General features: G+C 35.8%; 1 protein-coding gene across 7 annotated transcripts in view; it reads right to left on the reverse strand.

Annotated features, from left to right (window-relative positions):
* Positions 1–14134, reverse strand: part of smash (smallish) — a 291299-nt gene that overhangs the window by 42144 nt on the left and 235021 nt on the right. For all 7 annotated transcript variants that reach the window (XM_090384893.1, XM_090384895.1, XM_090384891.1 and 4 more), the window contains 2 exons: positions 4948–5056; positions 2391–2594 (listed from right to left, as the gene is read on the reverse strand). In XM_090384893.1, coding sequence (XP_090241019.1) covers positions 2391–2594; positions 4948–5056 — 313 coding nt within the window. The remainder of the gene's footprint in view (positions 1–2390; positions 2595–4947; positions 5057–14134) is intronic.

The following is a 14134-nucleotide window of genomic DNA, read 5'->3' on the forward strand; positions in this document are numbered from 1 at the left end:
AGGCGGGAATCAAACCCGCGACCTTTGGGTTGCCGGGCAGGTACTTTACCCACTCGGCTAGCCCGGTCGGCTTCTGTTGGTGATGTGATGGAAGAATTGCATGTAGGTTTTCCTCGGCCCATACATGATGACTGTGAAAGTTTTGGATTCCGTCTCGTGTAAACTGTGCTTCATCTGTGAATATCACTAAGGCAGGAAAGTGAGGAGTTGTACCACACTGCTGCAAGAACCACTGGCAGAACATTACACGCGCAGGGTAATCTGCTGGTAACAAGGCCTGTACCCGTTGCAGATGGTAAGGATACAGTTGGTGTTCTCGCAACTATCTCCAAATAGTCAAACATTGAACAGCCAGTTGCATTGCTATTCTGCGTGTGCTGATTCCAGGAGTGGCATGTACAACATCCAAAATCTCCTCCTCTACTTCAGGAGTCGTAGATCTTGGTCTTCCTCTGTCGGCAGCACAAGGTGTAACAGTCCCCCCGTTCACAAAGGCAGCAATGGATACCTTCAAACGTTTTCCTGGCTGGACATTTTCGTTCTGGGAACCTTTCGTGGTACAAATGAAGAGCCTCCAGAGCACTGCCATCCGCCAAACCATACATAAAGTGCATATCCGCTTGCTGGTGATTTGAGTACATGGTCGGAATGGAAAACCACCCAGATTCTGTCAGTACCTTGTGATGAAGGAAATCACCTGCGGGAGATAAGACATTTCGGTTAATAACTCGAGAACCAAGCATTTCCGAAACTATGTTGATATAAAATATTTTTATTGTCTACATATGAGGAACTCATTCCTGAAGTTATGGCATGTATTTTTGAGACACCCTGTATATATTTTTTTGAACGCTACTTTTAAGCCAATGTTCTATATTTGTTTCGATGCTATTATAGGATGAACAATTAAACATTATATGCGCATTGACATATTAGGTCAAGATCCCGATAGATTTTGGTTTGCAAGTGGTGGGGGAATTTTTTTTTTTTTTTTTTACCTAACCTAACGTTAAAGAAGCCATTCAAGCCAATTTAACCCTACATCACCCCAACTCTAACCCTTATAGGGTCACAGAGCAACTGTTTGGGCTCCTATTAGACCCACAGCTTCATTGCGCTCAGACAAGGCTCGTTGTCTGACCACACTGCAACCTGGACATCCAAATTCAACCCCTAATACAACAATAACTATAATAGCAGTTCTCATGCTGATCCAACTATATTAAACCCCATAACTATCCCTACACTTCTTAGCACAAATTTTGCTGAATATTTGACGTTAGATAACAAAAGTGATACAAATAACAACAAAAGCTAACACGCTACACCATGCCTACAGCTTATAATAAAGTCCAAAGCACCATAAAGTTAAAATCACCGAAGGGGGGTATGTAATATGTATATAGTTATCCGACTGGGCATACACGGGATGTTATGCTACAGAAAGGTTATACCAGCCCTTGTCCAGCAGATAACATTACAAAAAAAAAAAAAAATTGTAATCCTTAATTGTAATCACCAAAATGTAATCCTTAAAATTGCAATTACCTAAAAATCAATATAGGTATTCACCATTATCCCTAACCATCAATCATAAATTAACCCTCCCTTAAACATATATTATGATTAAAAACAGACCAACCAACAAATCAGACCAGATGGTCCCCGGCCTCCTATAAAGCAGCTCCCAGGCAACTTGCACATCCTTTCTTGCACCAACCTACAGCCATACTGATCACAAGTAAATACCTATATACTTTTTATATTAACTCTGATGCATACCCGTCAGGCTTAATTCTCAATCCCAGTTTTCAGCTAATAATAATCCAAATTTTAAAACTAAAGTTAACCAGAAATTAACAATTACAGTTAATAAAATTTATTTGATTTACTTGAATTATTAACTTAGGACAACCATAACTTAACATGACTACTTAAAGCAAAACTGTTATTTAGACCACAGAAATGGGTATGCCCATGGCATTCTTTTAGTATGAAAGTAGCAGAGAGACGGCCATGTGGAAGAAAGTCACCTTCCTATTTTATACTTTATATTTTTATTAACTTGATCCCATGTTAATAGTTAACATGGAACCATAGGCGATCCAACAACTGCTAGTACAACAACAGCTAGCCAGTTAGTTAGGCCTTTATTACAGGCAATACTTCCCAGCAAAAAAAAAAAAAATTCCCCACCACTCGCAAACCAAAATCTATCGGGATCTTGACCTAATATACATAAGGAAGTGATATCTTCCAATATGGAAGTCAGACTCCTTAATGTTGTGCCTCTAATGGTGAAATAGTGATCTTCAATTATCAGTATCTTTATCATTAATACCATTAAAGAAGCATAACTAAATTAATACTGCAATATAAGGATTACCAACCTCCATCAAAATTATGCTTTTTCTGTTCTTCCCTTTCTAGATTTTCAATAATTTCTTTTTCTTTTCTCTGTATTTCTTCATCATTCAGAAGTTCATGTTTTAGAATTAACTGCTGTTCTAACCACAATCGTTTTTCTCTCTCTAGCTCCATTTCTGTCTTTAGGATATCCTCAAGTGCAGGCGGTGGTGGAACACACTGTTCATCTATTGAAGAAAACTGAAGTTATCTAATTAAGAAAATATAAAAATAACAGAAAACAACAAAAAAACAAATTGGTATGCATATATTTAAAACAGCAAAAACTCAATTACAATGTGGAGAGAAACAATATTAAACAGACATACACCAACATTCCTTAGAAATGTCAACTAATATAAATTGATAACAGTGAAAAATAGTCAAGATCATTATAAAACAATTAAATCAATATATATATATTTTTCCACTTTTTTAAAAAGTCAGATAATTTGGAAGAAATCTGAATATAGCCCAGTGGTCAGGAGTGAGAGTGCATAGCATGCGTTCCTTGAGTGGACCGGGGTTCAAGCCCGTGACTACTAAATACGATAAATATTTGCATTGACGATTTATTGTAAACTCTACTGACTTGGTTGTCATGCCAGAGTATAAACAGAAAATTTATTTATTTTTTTTTTATACTAACCCTGCCTTGAGTGAGCTGCCCAAACATGTGTAGCTCCCTATAGTCAGTTTTTGATAAGTGAGTTTTTGTATAAAATTTTGCCAAAAAATGAAAAATTTTTACATAAATGCTTTTAAATGTTAATTTCTTATTATTATTCTGACAATTGCCCAACAGTTTTATTTTTGATTACTGTCAAAAATAAAACTAAATTTAAAAAAAAAAAAAATCATAAAATATGGTTAAAAAATAAAATTTTCATTTTTTTTTTTTTTTCATCTATTTATGTATCACTTAATTCAATTTCGTGATCTGATTTCAATTCCCTAATCTGAATTCCAGAGAATTTCTTCAATTTCAGCTTTAGTAAGCCAATACTGTAAGACAACAATAGTCAACAGGTGCATATCCCCCCCCCCCTAAGATTTTCAAAGCTTTTTTATGATGTCATCACATATTGGACAAGTTTAAATTTGTACATAACAGATGCATTATTTAAAATGTATTTAAAACAATCTTGAAAAAACATAGATCCATATAGGTAATCCCAGGAGCCCACACATAAAAAACAGATCTACATACATATTTGTGATGCTGATTAACATCTTAACACTAGTCAATCAAACTGTTTGTTTTGTATTTCATATATAGGAGTAGATTCCTACTACAAAAGCAAAGAAATAAACAGAAATGATTCATTTAGAAGCCTGCATTACCCCTGAGATCACAAAGATAAGGAAAACTGAATAGGCTAACTCAGCCAATTTTGTCTACAAGTATTCCAAATGCTTTTGCAAAGTTAATTTTACAATGCATGAGCATCATAAGCCATACTGCACCAGATTAGCATGTTTGTACAAGAGTGTGTGTGTGTGTGTGTGTGTGTGCCTACAGGCACAATTTGCATGACGTGTAGACACTGAAAAGCCCAGAATAAACGGGAAACCCCTACTCCTTTCACCTGAGATTAGCTAAATACAGCCTCAACTGAAGAGGCCTTTCAGAATCCCTCCAACTTAGACAGGATTTGACTACAAACTTCTTCAAACAAGCGAGAAGCAGCAAAGCCACTGCCATAAAGAATGCTTCAGGAATGCAGAAATTAAATTTTTTTCACATGTCCATATATATATATATATATTTTTTTTTTTTTTCCTTGTTTATTTTAATTATTAGATATAATGACCCTTGGATTTAGGGTTACAAAGCTGGTGTTCAATAAAAAAAAAATTAGGTTATCTAATTAAGAAAACAAAAATAAGAGAAAGCAACAAACAAAATACTATGGCATACAGATATTCACAGTTTCAAAAACTCAGTTACACTGCTTAGGTGGAGAAAAATAACATATAATGTGCATCAACACATGTGCTTAACTGAGAAAGCTAGAAAAGGTGTCAGGATTTTTTTTTTTTTTTTTTTAATGTGTATCCTGACTTTTGGTTCATCATGAATATATTGTCAATTTTATTTTGAAAAAGACTGAAGCAGAGGTTGCTGATGACTTGTTTTCTTCACACTTTTAAGAATTTACCCAATGAAGCATGAACAAAAATTTGCTAAAAGGAGAGAGGGAAAAAAAAATAAAGCCAATATTTAGTTGAACTCTATTAGACAGCTCTGATAGACTCACTCATCTGATTTATTGTTGCACCCATTTTCTTTTTTGTCTGCAGTTAACTAAAACCAGTTCTTTTTCCTGTCATTAATTATTCTTCCCACATTGTCATTTTATGAATGTGTGGTTATGCCTCTTTCTTATGGATTCATCACTTCAAACAATTTTATTAACTTATATATTTAATTGAACCAAAACTCCAATAATCTTTTTACCTTCAGATGATCTTATAAAGTAAGGTAACGTAATTTTAAGTTAAAGTTATTTAAAACTCTGAAAGGGAAAAACACCTTACCAGGATCAATTGCTGCTTCATCTGATTCTATTCCCAAAAAGTCTGAGCGCCTTTTCCACAACTCTTTTTTTATCCTTTTGGTGGAATTAATCCGCACTAGTGAAGTTGTCTATAAAATGGCAAAGCATTATTACTCTAAAATATATTAAAAACATTTAATTTTATAGTTTAAAAATTAAAGAAATTGCAGCAGGAACCATATAGAAATATAGCATTTTAACACCTAACTGGATAGACACGAAAAACAATAGTGCAGAGCTAATGTGTGTGTTTGTCATATTTGTGAAATAAGATTCAAATCCAATAGTGAAATTTTGTTTTCCTCCCTCATTTTTTTGATAAAATATAATTGGTTACTTCTAACTTTTAATCATATTTTCATACTGTTGGAAAAATTTAATTTTTATAGACATGCATAAAAACATTAAAATTTTGTAACTAAATGAAGTTTGAAAGTAGCACAGACACATTGGAGTTCATGGTTGGATTACTGTTTTAAATCTTCTGATGTCAAATGTTTTCTCCGATCACATCAGTGAAATTATTCTTGCAGGATGAAATCCTTTATTCAACACTCTACCTTAAAACATTGTCCTTTATCTAAATCTTGGTTAATCAATAAATGTGCTAGGGCTGTTCAAGATAAGAATGTTGATTATTGCAATTGGCCTGCATCCAAATATCCAGGTTCATTTTCTGCTTACACTAATACTCAGCAATAATTGTAAAACAGCTATTATTAAACCAAACTCTATTTCAAACAGGCCGAATAGAAAGCTTGCTTCTTGTCCAAATGGCAGTTGAGCATTCTGGTCTCTTACCAGAGCTAGTGGGCATAACTTTTGCCTGCCCATCTCTGGTAAAACTTGATGGTTCTATCACCATCTCAGCTAAAGATAAAGCTTTAGCTGAGATCGTGATAGCATCCTACTTTTCTTCTAACTGTTGTATTGATAACCTTGGTAAACCAACTCCTACCATTCAATACCTCTTATGGCTTCTCCAAAAAGGATGTCAGTAATTTAACAATCTTCATTCCAAGAAAGCTCCAGGTCCTAATAGTATTTCTCCACTTGTTCTCAATACCTGTGCTTCTGAGCTTCCTCCTGTTCTGTATCACTTTTTTACACTTTCTTTTCTACTTGGAAATTTGTTCATATCCAGCCAGTTCCTAAAAAGGGTGGCAAATCCCTACTATTCAATTATCATCTCCTTGCACTTCTACTCCTTCTAAAGTAAGGGAAAAATCAATTAGCTGCCGACTCCTAAACTAGCTTGAAACCTTCCATCTGATCAATGATTGCCAATATGGATTCCATCAGTGTTGATCCACTAGTGACATACTGGCTTATATTAATCATCTACGGTTAAATTCAATAGAAAGGTTTGGCAAAATTTGAGAAGTTACTCTCGACATTTCAAAAACTTTTAATTGTGTTTGGCATAAAGGTCTAAATATGCTTCCAGCTTATGGATTGCCAACTGTTTTTTTTGGTAATTGGGTATCCAGTTTTCTCTCTCATATCTGCAGGTGATGGTAGATGGCTTTCTGTCTTCTAAACTTCTCCACCAATGCTGGTGTTTCCCGAGGTTCACTTCTTTCTCCCACTCTTTTCCTTTTGTATATTAATGACCTACTTCCACTGACTAGAAATCCTATCCATAGTTTTGCTAATGACAGCACATTGCATTCTACCTTCCAGTTCAAGAAACATTTCCCTGCACAAACAGCTTCAACTTCTCAAATATCCATTACCAATTCCTTAAATGCTGATTTCCAAGTAATTCTCTAGTGGTGCAAAGATAACTTAGTTAATCTCAATCCTGTCATATCTCACAAAAAAGGATTGTTTTGCTCCTGTGCTTATCTTTGATGACAATCAGATTTCTAGACAAGATCACACTTCTCTATTAGGAATTATCTCGACTTCTAATCTCTCTTGACATAAGAACATCAAAAATACTGCTTCCTCTGCATCTAAAAAAGTGTTTTTTTTTTCTTCTAAACAGCTCACTCTGTACAAATTTTAAATACACCATGGAATATTGTTCCCACATGTGGACAGTGCCCACATAACTTCTCTCAGGCTTCTAGACTCCATTCTAAAGAGAGCAGTTAGTTAATTAATGACCCATATTTTACAAATTCTCTTCACTCTGTCTCAGATATTCTGTTTCAGCTGCATGCCTTTTCTACAGACACTTCCATGGGCACTGTTCTTCTCAATTGACTTCTATAATTCTCCCTCTCTTCTAAACCAGTTCGAAAACTTGCTGCAACTAACAAACACATTTTTACTGTTCAACTTTTCTTCTCATTTATCCCTTCAATTTCTGCTCTCGGAACATCCTTCCTTCACACGTATTTCCTGAAAATTACAATCTACAGAAATTCAAGTCTAATGTCAACGAGTACCTTCTTTCATCTTCCAACTCACACATTGTAATAAATACTATAGGTTCTAATACTTTTGTGTTTAAAAAAAAATTAATGGGGAATAACAACATTAAACCATGTAAACTGTTGCTATGAAATGCATTTTATTGTATAAAAAGTATAATTGGCAACATTCCTGGATTTCACACTGAATTCTGTCATTAGTGCTAATCAGAAAATATTTTGTGGTTATTACAAACTATAGGGTAGATGAGACTCACAAAGTTAGCTGCCAAGTATTAGACAGTCCTACTGGGTGGGAGTTTAACTTTCTTAATGTAATACTTTTTACACAATAAAGCTACAACTATAACATTAACATGGTTTAATAAATACTATTAATAATTGCTACTATAAAAACGATTATTAAACTGCAGAGTATACTTAAACATTATTAAGAAGCACCAACTTAGGTCATTAGGAAGTGACTATAGTTTTGTAGGTTACAGACTAGTTCTATGATGTCAACCTAACAGCATTGTGGTTTTGGTACGTGTCACACATTTAGAGAGGTCTGAGTTTAAATGGAGATTGAAGGTTTTGGGATTGTAGTTATCCAATCTTTGGCAGAGGGAGTAGGACCCCCCCCATCATGAGTTATTCTGGGATTTTCAGTCTATAGTAGTAGTAATGGCAAATGATACAAGAAAGCAAGCTCGTATGGCATCAGCTAAAAAAAAAATAATAAACAACATAGTTTACCCATCCGTACCCTCCAAGAATTTGTCTCATTCTTCCTTAAATTTATTCGACCCATCAACTTCCACAACAACAGATAGAAGCCTGTTCCAACAATTAACCACCCACTGGCTGAAGGCAAAATTCTGCACAGCTATCATGCAACATTATTCCACAACTTGAATTTATACCCCCCTGATGCACGTAGTCTCAGCAAGTGGAAGAATGCCATTAACATTCTTTCACTTACTCAATCCATTCAAGGCTTTAAACACCCCAATCAGATCTCCTCACAGGTGCCTAGTCTCGAGAAGCTGCAATTTGCAGAACTGAAGCATTTCTTGGTAAGAGCACCCTTTTGTTCCCTTCACCAGTCTGCTTGCCCTTCTGTGCACCTGTTCCAGCAGTTCTACATCATTCCTAAAGTGAAGCCTCCAGACCTGTACACACACACACACAAACTAAGATTTAGCCTAACCATGTCCTTATACAAAGGGATAATAATCCCCTTATCTCTGCTAGCAAAGTTTCTGTATATTGTTGACAAAACCCCATGAGCTGTCCTGGCAGCATATCTGCACTGTTCAGAGAATTTAATGTCTGACTGCAAAATTACCTCCAGGTCTTTTTCATTATCCAGTAACCTGAGTACCATACAGTTCATAAATTACTCTGGGGTTACTGCAATCCATATGCAGTACCTTGCATTTTTCAATGTTAAACTTCAACTGCTATATCTCAGCCCATTGACCCAATTTTCTTAGATCTTGTTGCAGTAGTTCACTCTGATTACTGTCGTTAACCACCCTGCCATCCTCTGTATCAAACTTAGACATTAAGCCTGATATACCTTCATCAATATCATCGATAAATATTGAAAACAACAATGGGCCTAACAACGAACCTGGGGAAATCCACTAGTAGCATTAGTATACAAAGAGCAGTGCCCACTGATAACTACTCTCTTGTCTTCTTCCACTTAACCATCCCTTTATCCATAGCAGTAACTTGCTCTTAATGCCAGATTGCTCCAGTTTGTACAGCAGTCTTTTATGTGCAACAGTATCAAAAGTCCTCCTGAAATCCAGGTATATGATGTCAAAATTAGTTTTTGCATCCAGTTCCTCGGTCACTGCATCATATTAACCTATCAGATTGGATAGACAAGACCACTCCTTAACAAATCCATGCTGCGATTACAGTATACTTGGATGCCTGTCCAGATGGTCCTGCATTACTTCCTTAACCAATGATTCCATTATTTTCCCTGGAACAGACATTAAGCTAATGGCTCTGTAATTACTCACATCACCTTTTGATCCCCCTTTATGAATTGGGGATACATTTGCACATAGGGACATCCTCTGAATCTAAGGATGCTCGCAGTAATTATGGCCAAGGCTGGCGGAAGCAGGCCTGCATTGCAGATGGGTGCCATTTGGAAGTGTTAGTATGAAGTTTCATTCTTTCTTTAAATTTTTGTAAACAAATTAAGTAATAATAATTAGGTAAGTCAATATAATTGCTGCAAATTTACATATTCTGCATAAAAATAGATCAGATTTTCTCCCACTAAGATTGTCATGAACGTGCCTTCTTAGGCAGCAAATGCACTGCTTCGCTCAGCTCAGAGCAGCCCTGTGCAATGACCCTATCCCGTAATGTATTTTCTACAGGACCTTAAAGTGTCATTCCGCTGAAGCGCTAGTAGTCGTTTGGCCTGGTTCAACCGGTGCAGAACTCTGTGAAATCGTCATGTCGCCAATGTAAGTAATTCTAACGATTCTAACCAGGTGTAATGTGATATAGGATTTTAAGATTGACAACTATAACGGCCCGTTTCACGGGGATGGTTTCTATTTTGAAATGAAAACAATAAAATTCAGTTACGTTTGCTCTGGTTACTGTTAATAAGTAGTAGATATCATTTACTACTGTGCTGATTTTGCTGCTGGAGGGTGCTGGAAGTCCTATTCGGCTCTTATCAGCAGAATAGGATTTTAAGATTGACAGCTATAATGGTCCATTTCATCCCGTGGCTAAGAGTATGATTCACTCACTCTTGTTAATCAAACAGTATTCGTAAGACAGTGGTGAAATAAAGACGAATTATTCGAAGTGTTCTTACATTTGGCATTTAAAATCTGCATATTTGTACTTGTAAACAGTTCCTCTTGGTAAGTATTATTATTAATTATATCATCGATTACCTGTTGTAATTATGGAGTTTTTATAAAGGTTTTATTTTTCTTCTAATAAATTCAAATATAGAGCTGACCGTTATTATTTTTTTTCAAAAGTTATTTTGTAACCCAAAAAAATGATTATTATTTATTACTATAAAAATTTTAAATTTAATTTCTTAAATTTCAGTTTATTTTCAAAAATAAATTAAACAAATGGATACGAAGAAAAAGTTATCTGGTGCAAAAAATCGAAAACGAAAAGCTGCAAAAGAAGCACTGGCTCAAAAACAAGTCTGAGTTCTTAATACTGTTCTTAAAAAAATTAAAAATTCTTCTGATGATACAGACCAGCAAAACAAACCAGAAATCGATTTTGACGAACCCAGGTCATCAACAAGCTCTTATAATGATGTAATTGGTGAAGAAAAAAGTCAAACGCAGGAATTAAATGAGAAACACTTGGAACAAGTAACTGACAAGAGAGACAAGTCGTTAATTTCTGAAAATTTAGAAGATATAGGCAAATGGCCAAAAATTAATGATAAATTACGAGTAGTTTTAACTCGAATGAGACTTACTCAAAAAAAAAATATACAATATCCAAGAGATATCAATGGACGTAAATTTAGTGATGTTTATTATAATCAAAGAATGGAAAATGGAGAGGCCGTTTCGAGAACATGGCTAATTTATTCTGAATCTTTAAATTCTGCTTTTGTTGTAAGCTTTTTGCATCTATTGAATCTAGCAGTCTCGTACAATGATTGGGGAAATTTATCTAAAACTTTACATAGACATGAAACAAGTTCAATTCATGAAAAACTTCTTAAAATGGAAATAATTAAATAAAAATTTTAAAAACATAAGTACTATCGACTGTCAGGAGCAATATGGAGAGACATGGGATAAATGTTTTAATAAGGTTAATAAGAAATAATAAAATTCCTTGGTGGTCAAAATTTAGCATTTCGAGGATCATCAGATAAATTATATAACAAAAATAATGGAAACTTTTTAAAATTAGTGAAATTATTTGCTAAATTTGATCCTGTTATGGAAAATCATATTGAAAGAGTCCTTCAAAAACACAACAGCGTACACTGTTTGAGTAAGGATAGTCAAAATGAAATAGAAATGTTGGGTAATGCTGCTGTTGTTGTTGGGTTTAACAACACATAGGCTGCTAGGGCCATATTGTCATTCTAATGGTGAATATGAAATATTAGCTTAATTGTGATAACTATATTTTGTGATATATTCCTATACGATTCAGGAAAGTAAATAGTTCTTTTTCATTAGAATCATCTCCCAGAATTTGTAATAAATTTATTGATGCCTGTGTATTAGCTACTGATTTAAAGGTGTTTAAGCGGACATTTTGAAAGTGGGGACAGTCCACTAACAAATAGTGAATGGTCAGTTGTACTTGATATGATGTACATTGGGGAGCACTGTCATTAATTAATAGATACAGGTGAGTGAGGTGAGTATGCCCAATCCTTAGCCTTCCTAAAATTATTTCATCTCGCCTGTTTTTTTGGAAGCTGGAGCGATACAGCTTTGGTTCTGGTTTTATTTGGTATTTCCTGGATAACCGTTCCAGATTAATGACCAGCTGTTATAACATGCTTTATGGATAATGTGTTTGTAATCTGTATATGGAACTTGAAAAGTCTGCGAAATAGTGGTTTCTGGTTGTTTGGCTGCATGATCTGCTCTTTCATTGCTAGCTATTCCAGAATGTCCTGGGATCGCAGAATGTCACAGCATGGTTCAGTTCCTTACAGGCAAGTAACTTAGAATGAATCTGTTTTATTACAGAGCGAGAGGAGTTGGTATTAGTATTTATGGCAGAGACAGCACTGAGTGAGTCAGTGTATATTAAAGCAGACGGAATTAGATGTTCAATACTGTGATCCAGAACTAAGTTTATAGCATAGAGCTCAGCAGTGAAGATACTGCATTCTATTGGCAATGAGACAGAAGTGCTAAATGACGGGAAGATTGCAGCAGCAGCACCTAGTTGGGTCTCGGTTTTTGATCCATCTGTATAGATTTCACATGCGTTTGAATTAGAAAGAGAGTAAGTTGCATGTAACTGTGCGATATTGGAAGGAGACAGCATGTTCTTTCCCCACTGTTGAAAGTAGTCATCATATATTGCACAGATATTTTTCCAGGGTGGATCTGGTGGTGTTTTGTCCTGAAATATATTGCTGATTTCTATGTTCCATGATTGAGCCAGTTCCTTAAATCTAAGTGGAGCAGGTCGGTTTTTATTAGGTTTACTGATGTAAAATGACTCGCATTCAGTACTGTAGAGACATCTCCAACAAGGATGAGAAGGCAGACTACGGATTTTTGCAGCATACATCAGAAGTAATGATTTTCTGCAAAGATGTAAGGGAGGTTCATGAGCTTCGACGTACAGGCTCTGAACCAGGGAGGTTCTGAATGTGCCTAGAGTGCCTCTCAAAGCACAGTGCTGGATGGCGTTTAGTCGATCTAAAGTACTGTTCCTCACTGAATCATATACTGGAGAGCCATAGTCCAAGCGAGACCTGATGAGAGCTCTATAAAGATGGATGAGGGTATGACGATGAGCGCCCCATGACAGGGATGACACACACCGGAGGATGTTTAATTTCTTCAAGCAGATGGTTCGAAGATAGGCCACATGTGCTTGAAAGTTCAGTTTCCTGTCTAGTATCAGACCAAGGAAACGGACAGTGTGAGCAAGAGGAACTGGCACGTTATTTATCTTTAGCTCTGGATCAGGATGAAGTGACCGAAGTTTGCAGAAATGAGTGATAGTGGTTTTCTGTTCAGCAAGATGATATCCATTTCGTAAGGTCCAGGATTGAATTTTCGTTAAAGCAATTTGTAGCTGTCTTTTGATAGTATTCATGCTTTGCACTTGGCAGGATATGGTAAGATCGTCAGCATACTTCAATCATTTTTGGAAGTTCTTCCAAAATATTGTTGATCCTAATTGCAAATAGGGTTGGACTCAATATGGAACCCTGTGGGACACCCTCTTCTTGAATGTGAAATGTTGACAGCATTGTTTTATATCGGACCTGAAATGTACGCAAATTTTAAAAAGTTCTGAATTATTAAAGGAAGATGTCCTCTCAGCCCCAACTGATGCATATCTTTAATAATACCATGACGCCACGTGGTGTCAAATGCTTTATGAATATCCAGGTTGACCATCACTAGATGTTGCTTTCTGACGAAGGCATTACGAATGTTGGATTCAATTTTTACAAATACATCTAGGGTGGACCTGTTTTTATGGAAGCCATATTGGTGATCAGAAAGGAGATTTTCGGAGTCTAGAATCCAGGTGAGCCTCTTATGTACCATCCTTTCAAAGATTTTGCCCAAACAGCTTGTCAATGATATTGGCCTGTAATTCTCAACTAGAGAAGGATCTTTGCCTGGTTTTGGAATAGCACAAATATAGGAATGACGTCATGACAGAGGATACGTATTTTCTGAGAAGATCCGGTTATAAAAGAGTAATAGTGTTCCAAGATCGGCTTCACACAGATTCTTCAGCATACTGTAGTGAATGCCATCTGGTCCTGCTGCACTGTTCGGAGATTTGCTCAAAGATTCTCTCAGTTCAGATAGAGTAAACAAACAGCTGGTTATATGGAAGTGAAAGTCTAGTTGCGAAATTAAACTTATGACGTTCTGAATCAGTTTTACTGCGTTGAAAGGAGATCACATAAGAGGAACAGGCAGAAATGTTATAAAAAGATTTGGCTAAAACATTTGCAATGTCGATAGGAGAGGATAAGTCCTGCCCATTGCATTGTATTATCGGAGACTGCAACTGTAGGAATTTCCCATTGAGGGCTCGAATTTTTTTCCAAAT

Source organism: Mastigoproctus giganteus, chromosome 11, assembly GCF_048544385.1.
Source record: "Mastigoproctus giganteus isolate SK-2022 chromosome 11, ASM4854438v1, whole genome shotgun sequence".
Taxonomy (NCBI): Eukaryota; Metazoa; Arthropoda; class Arachnida; order Uropygi; family Thelyphonidae; genus Mastigoproctus; species Mastigoproctus giganteus.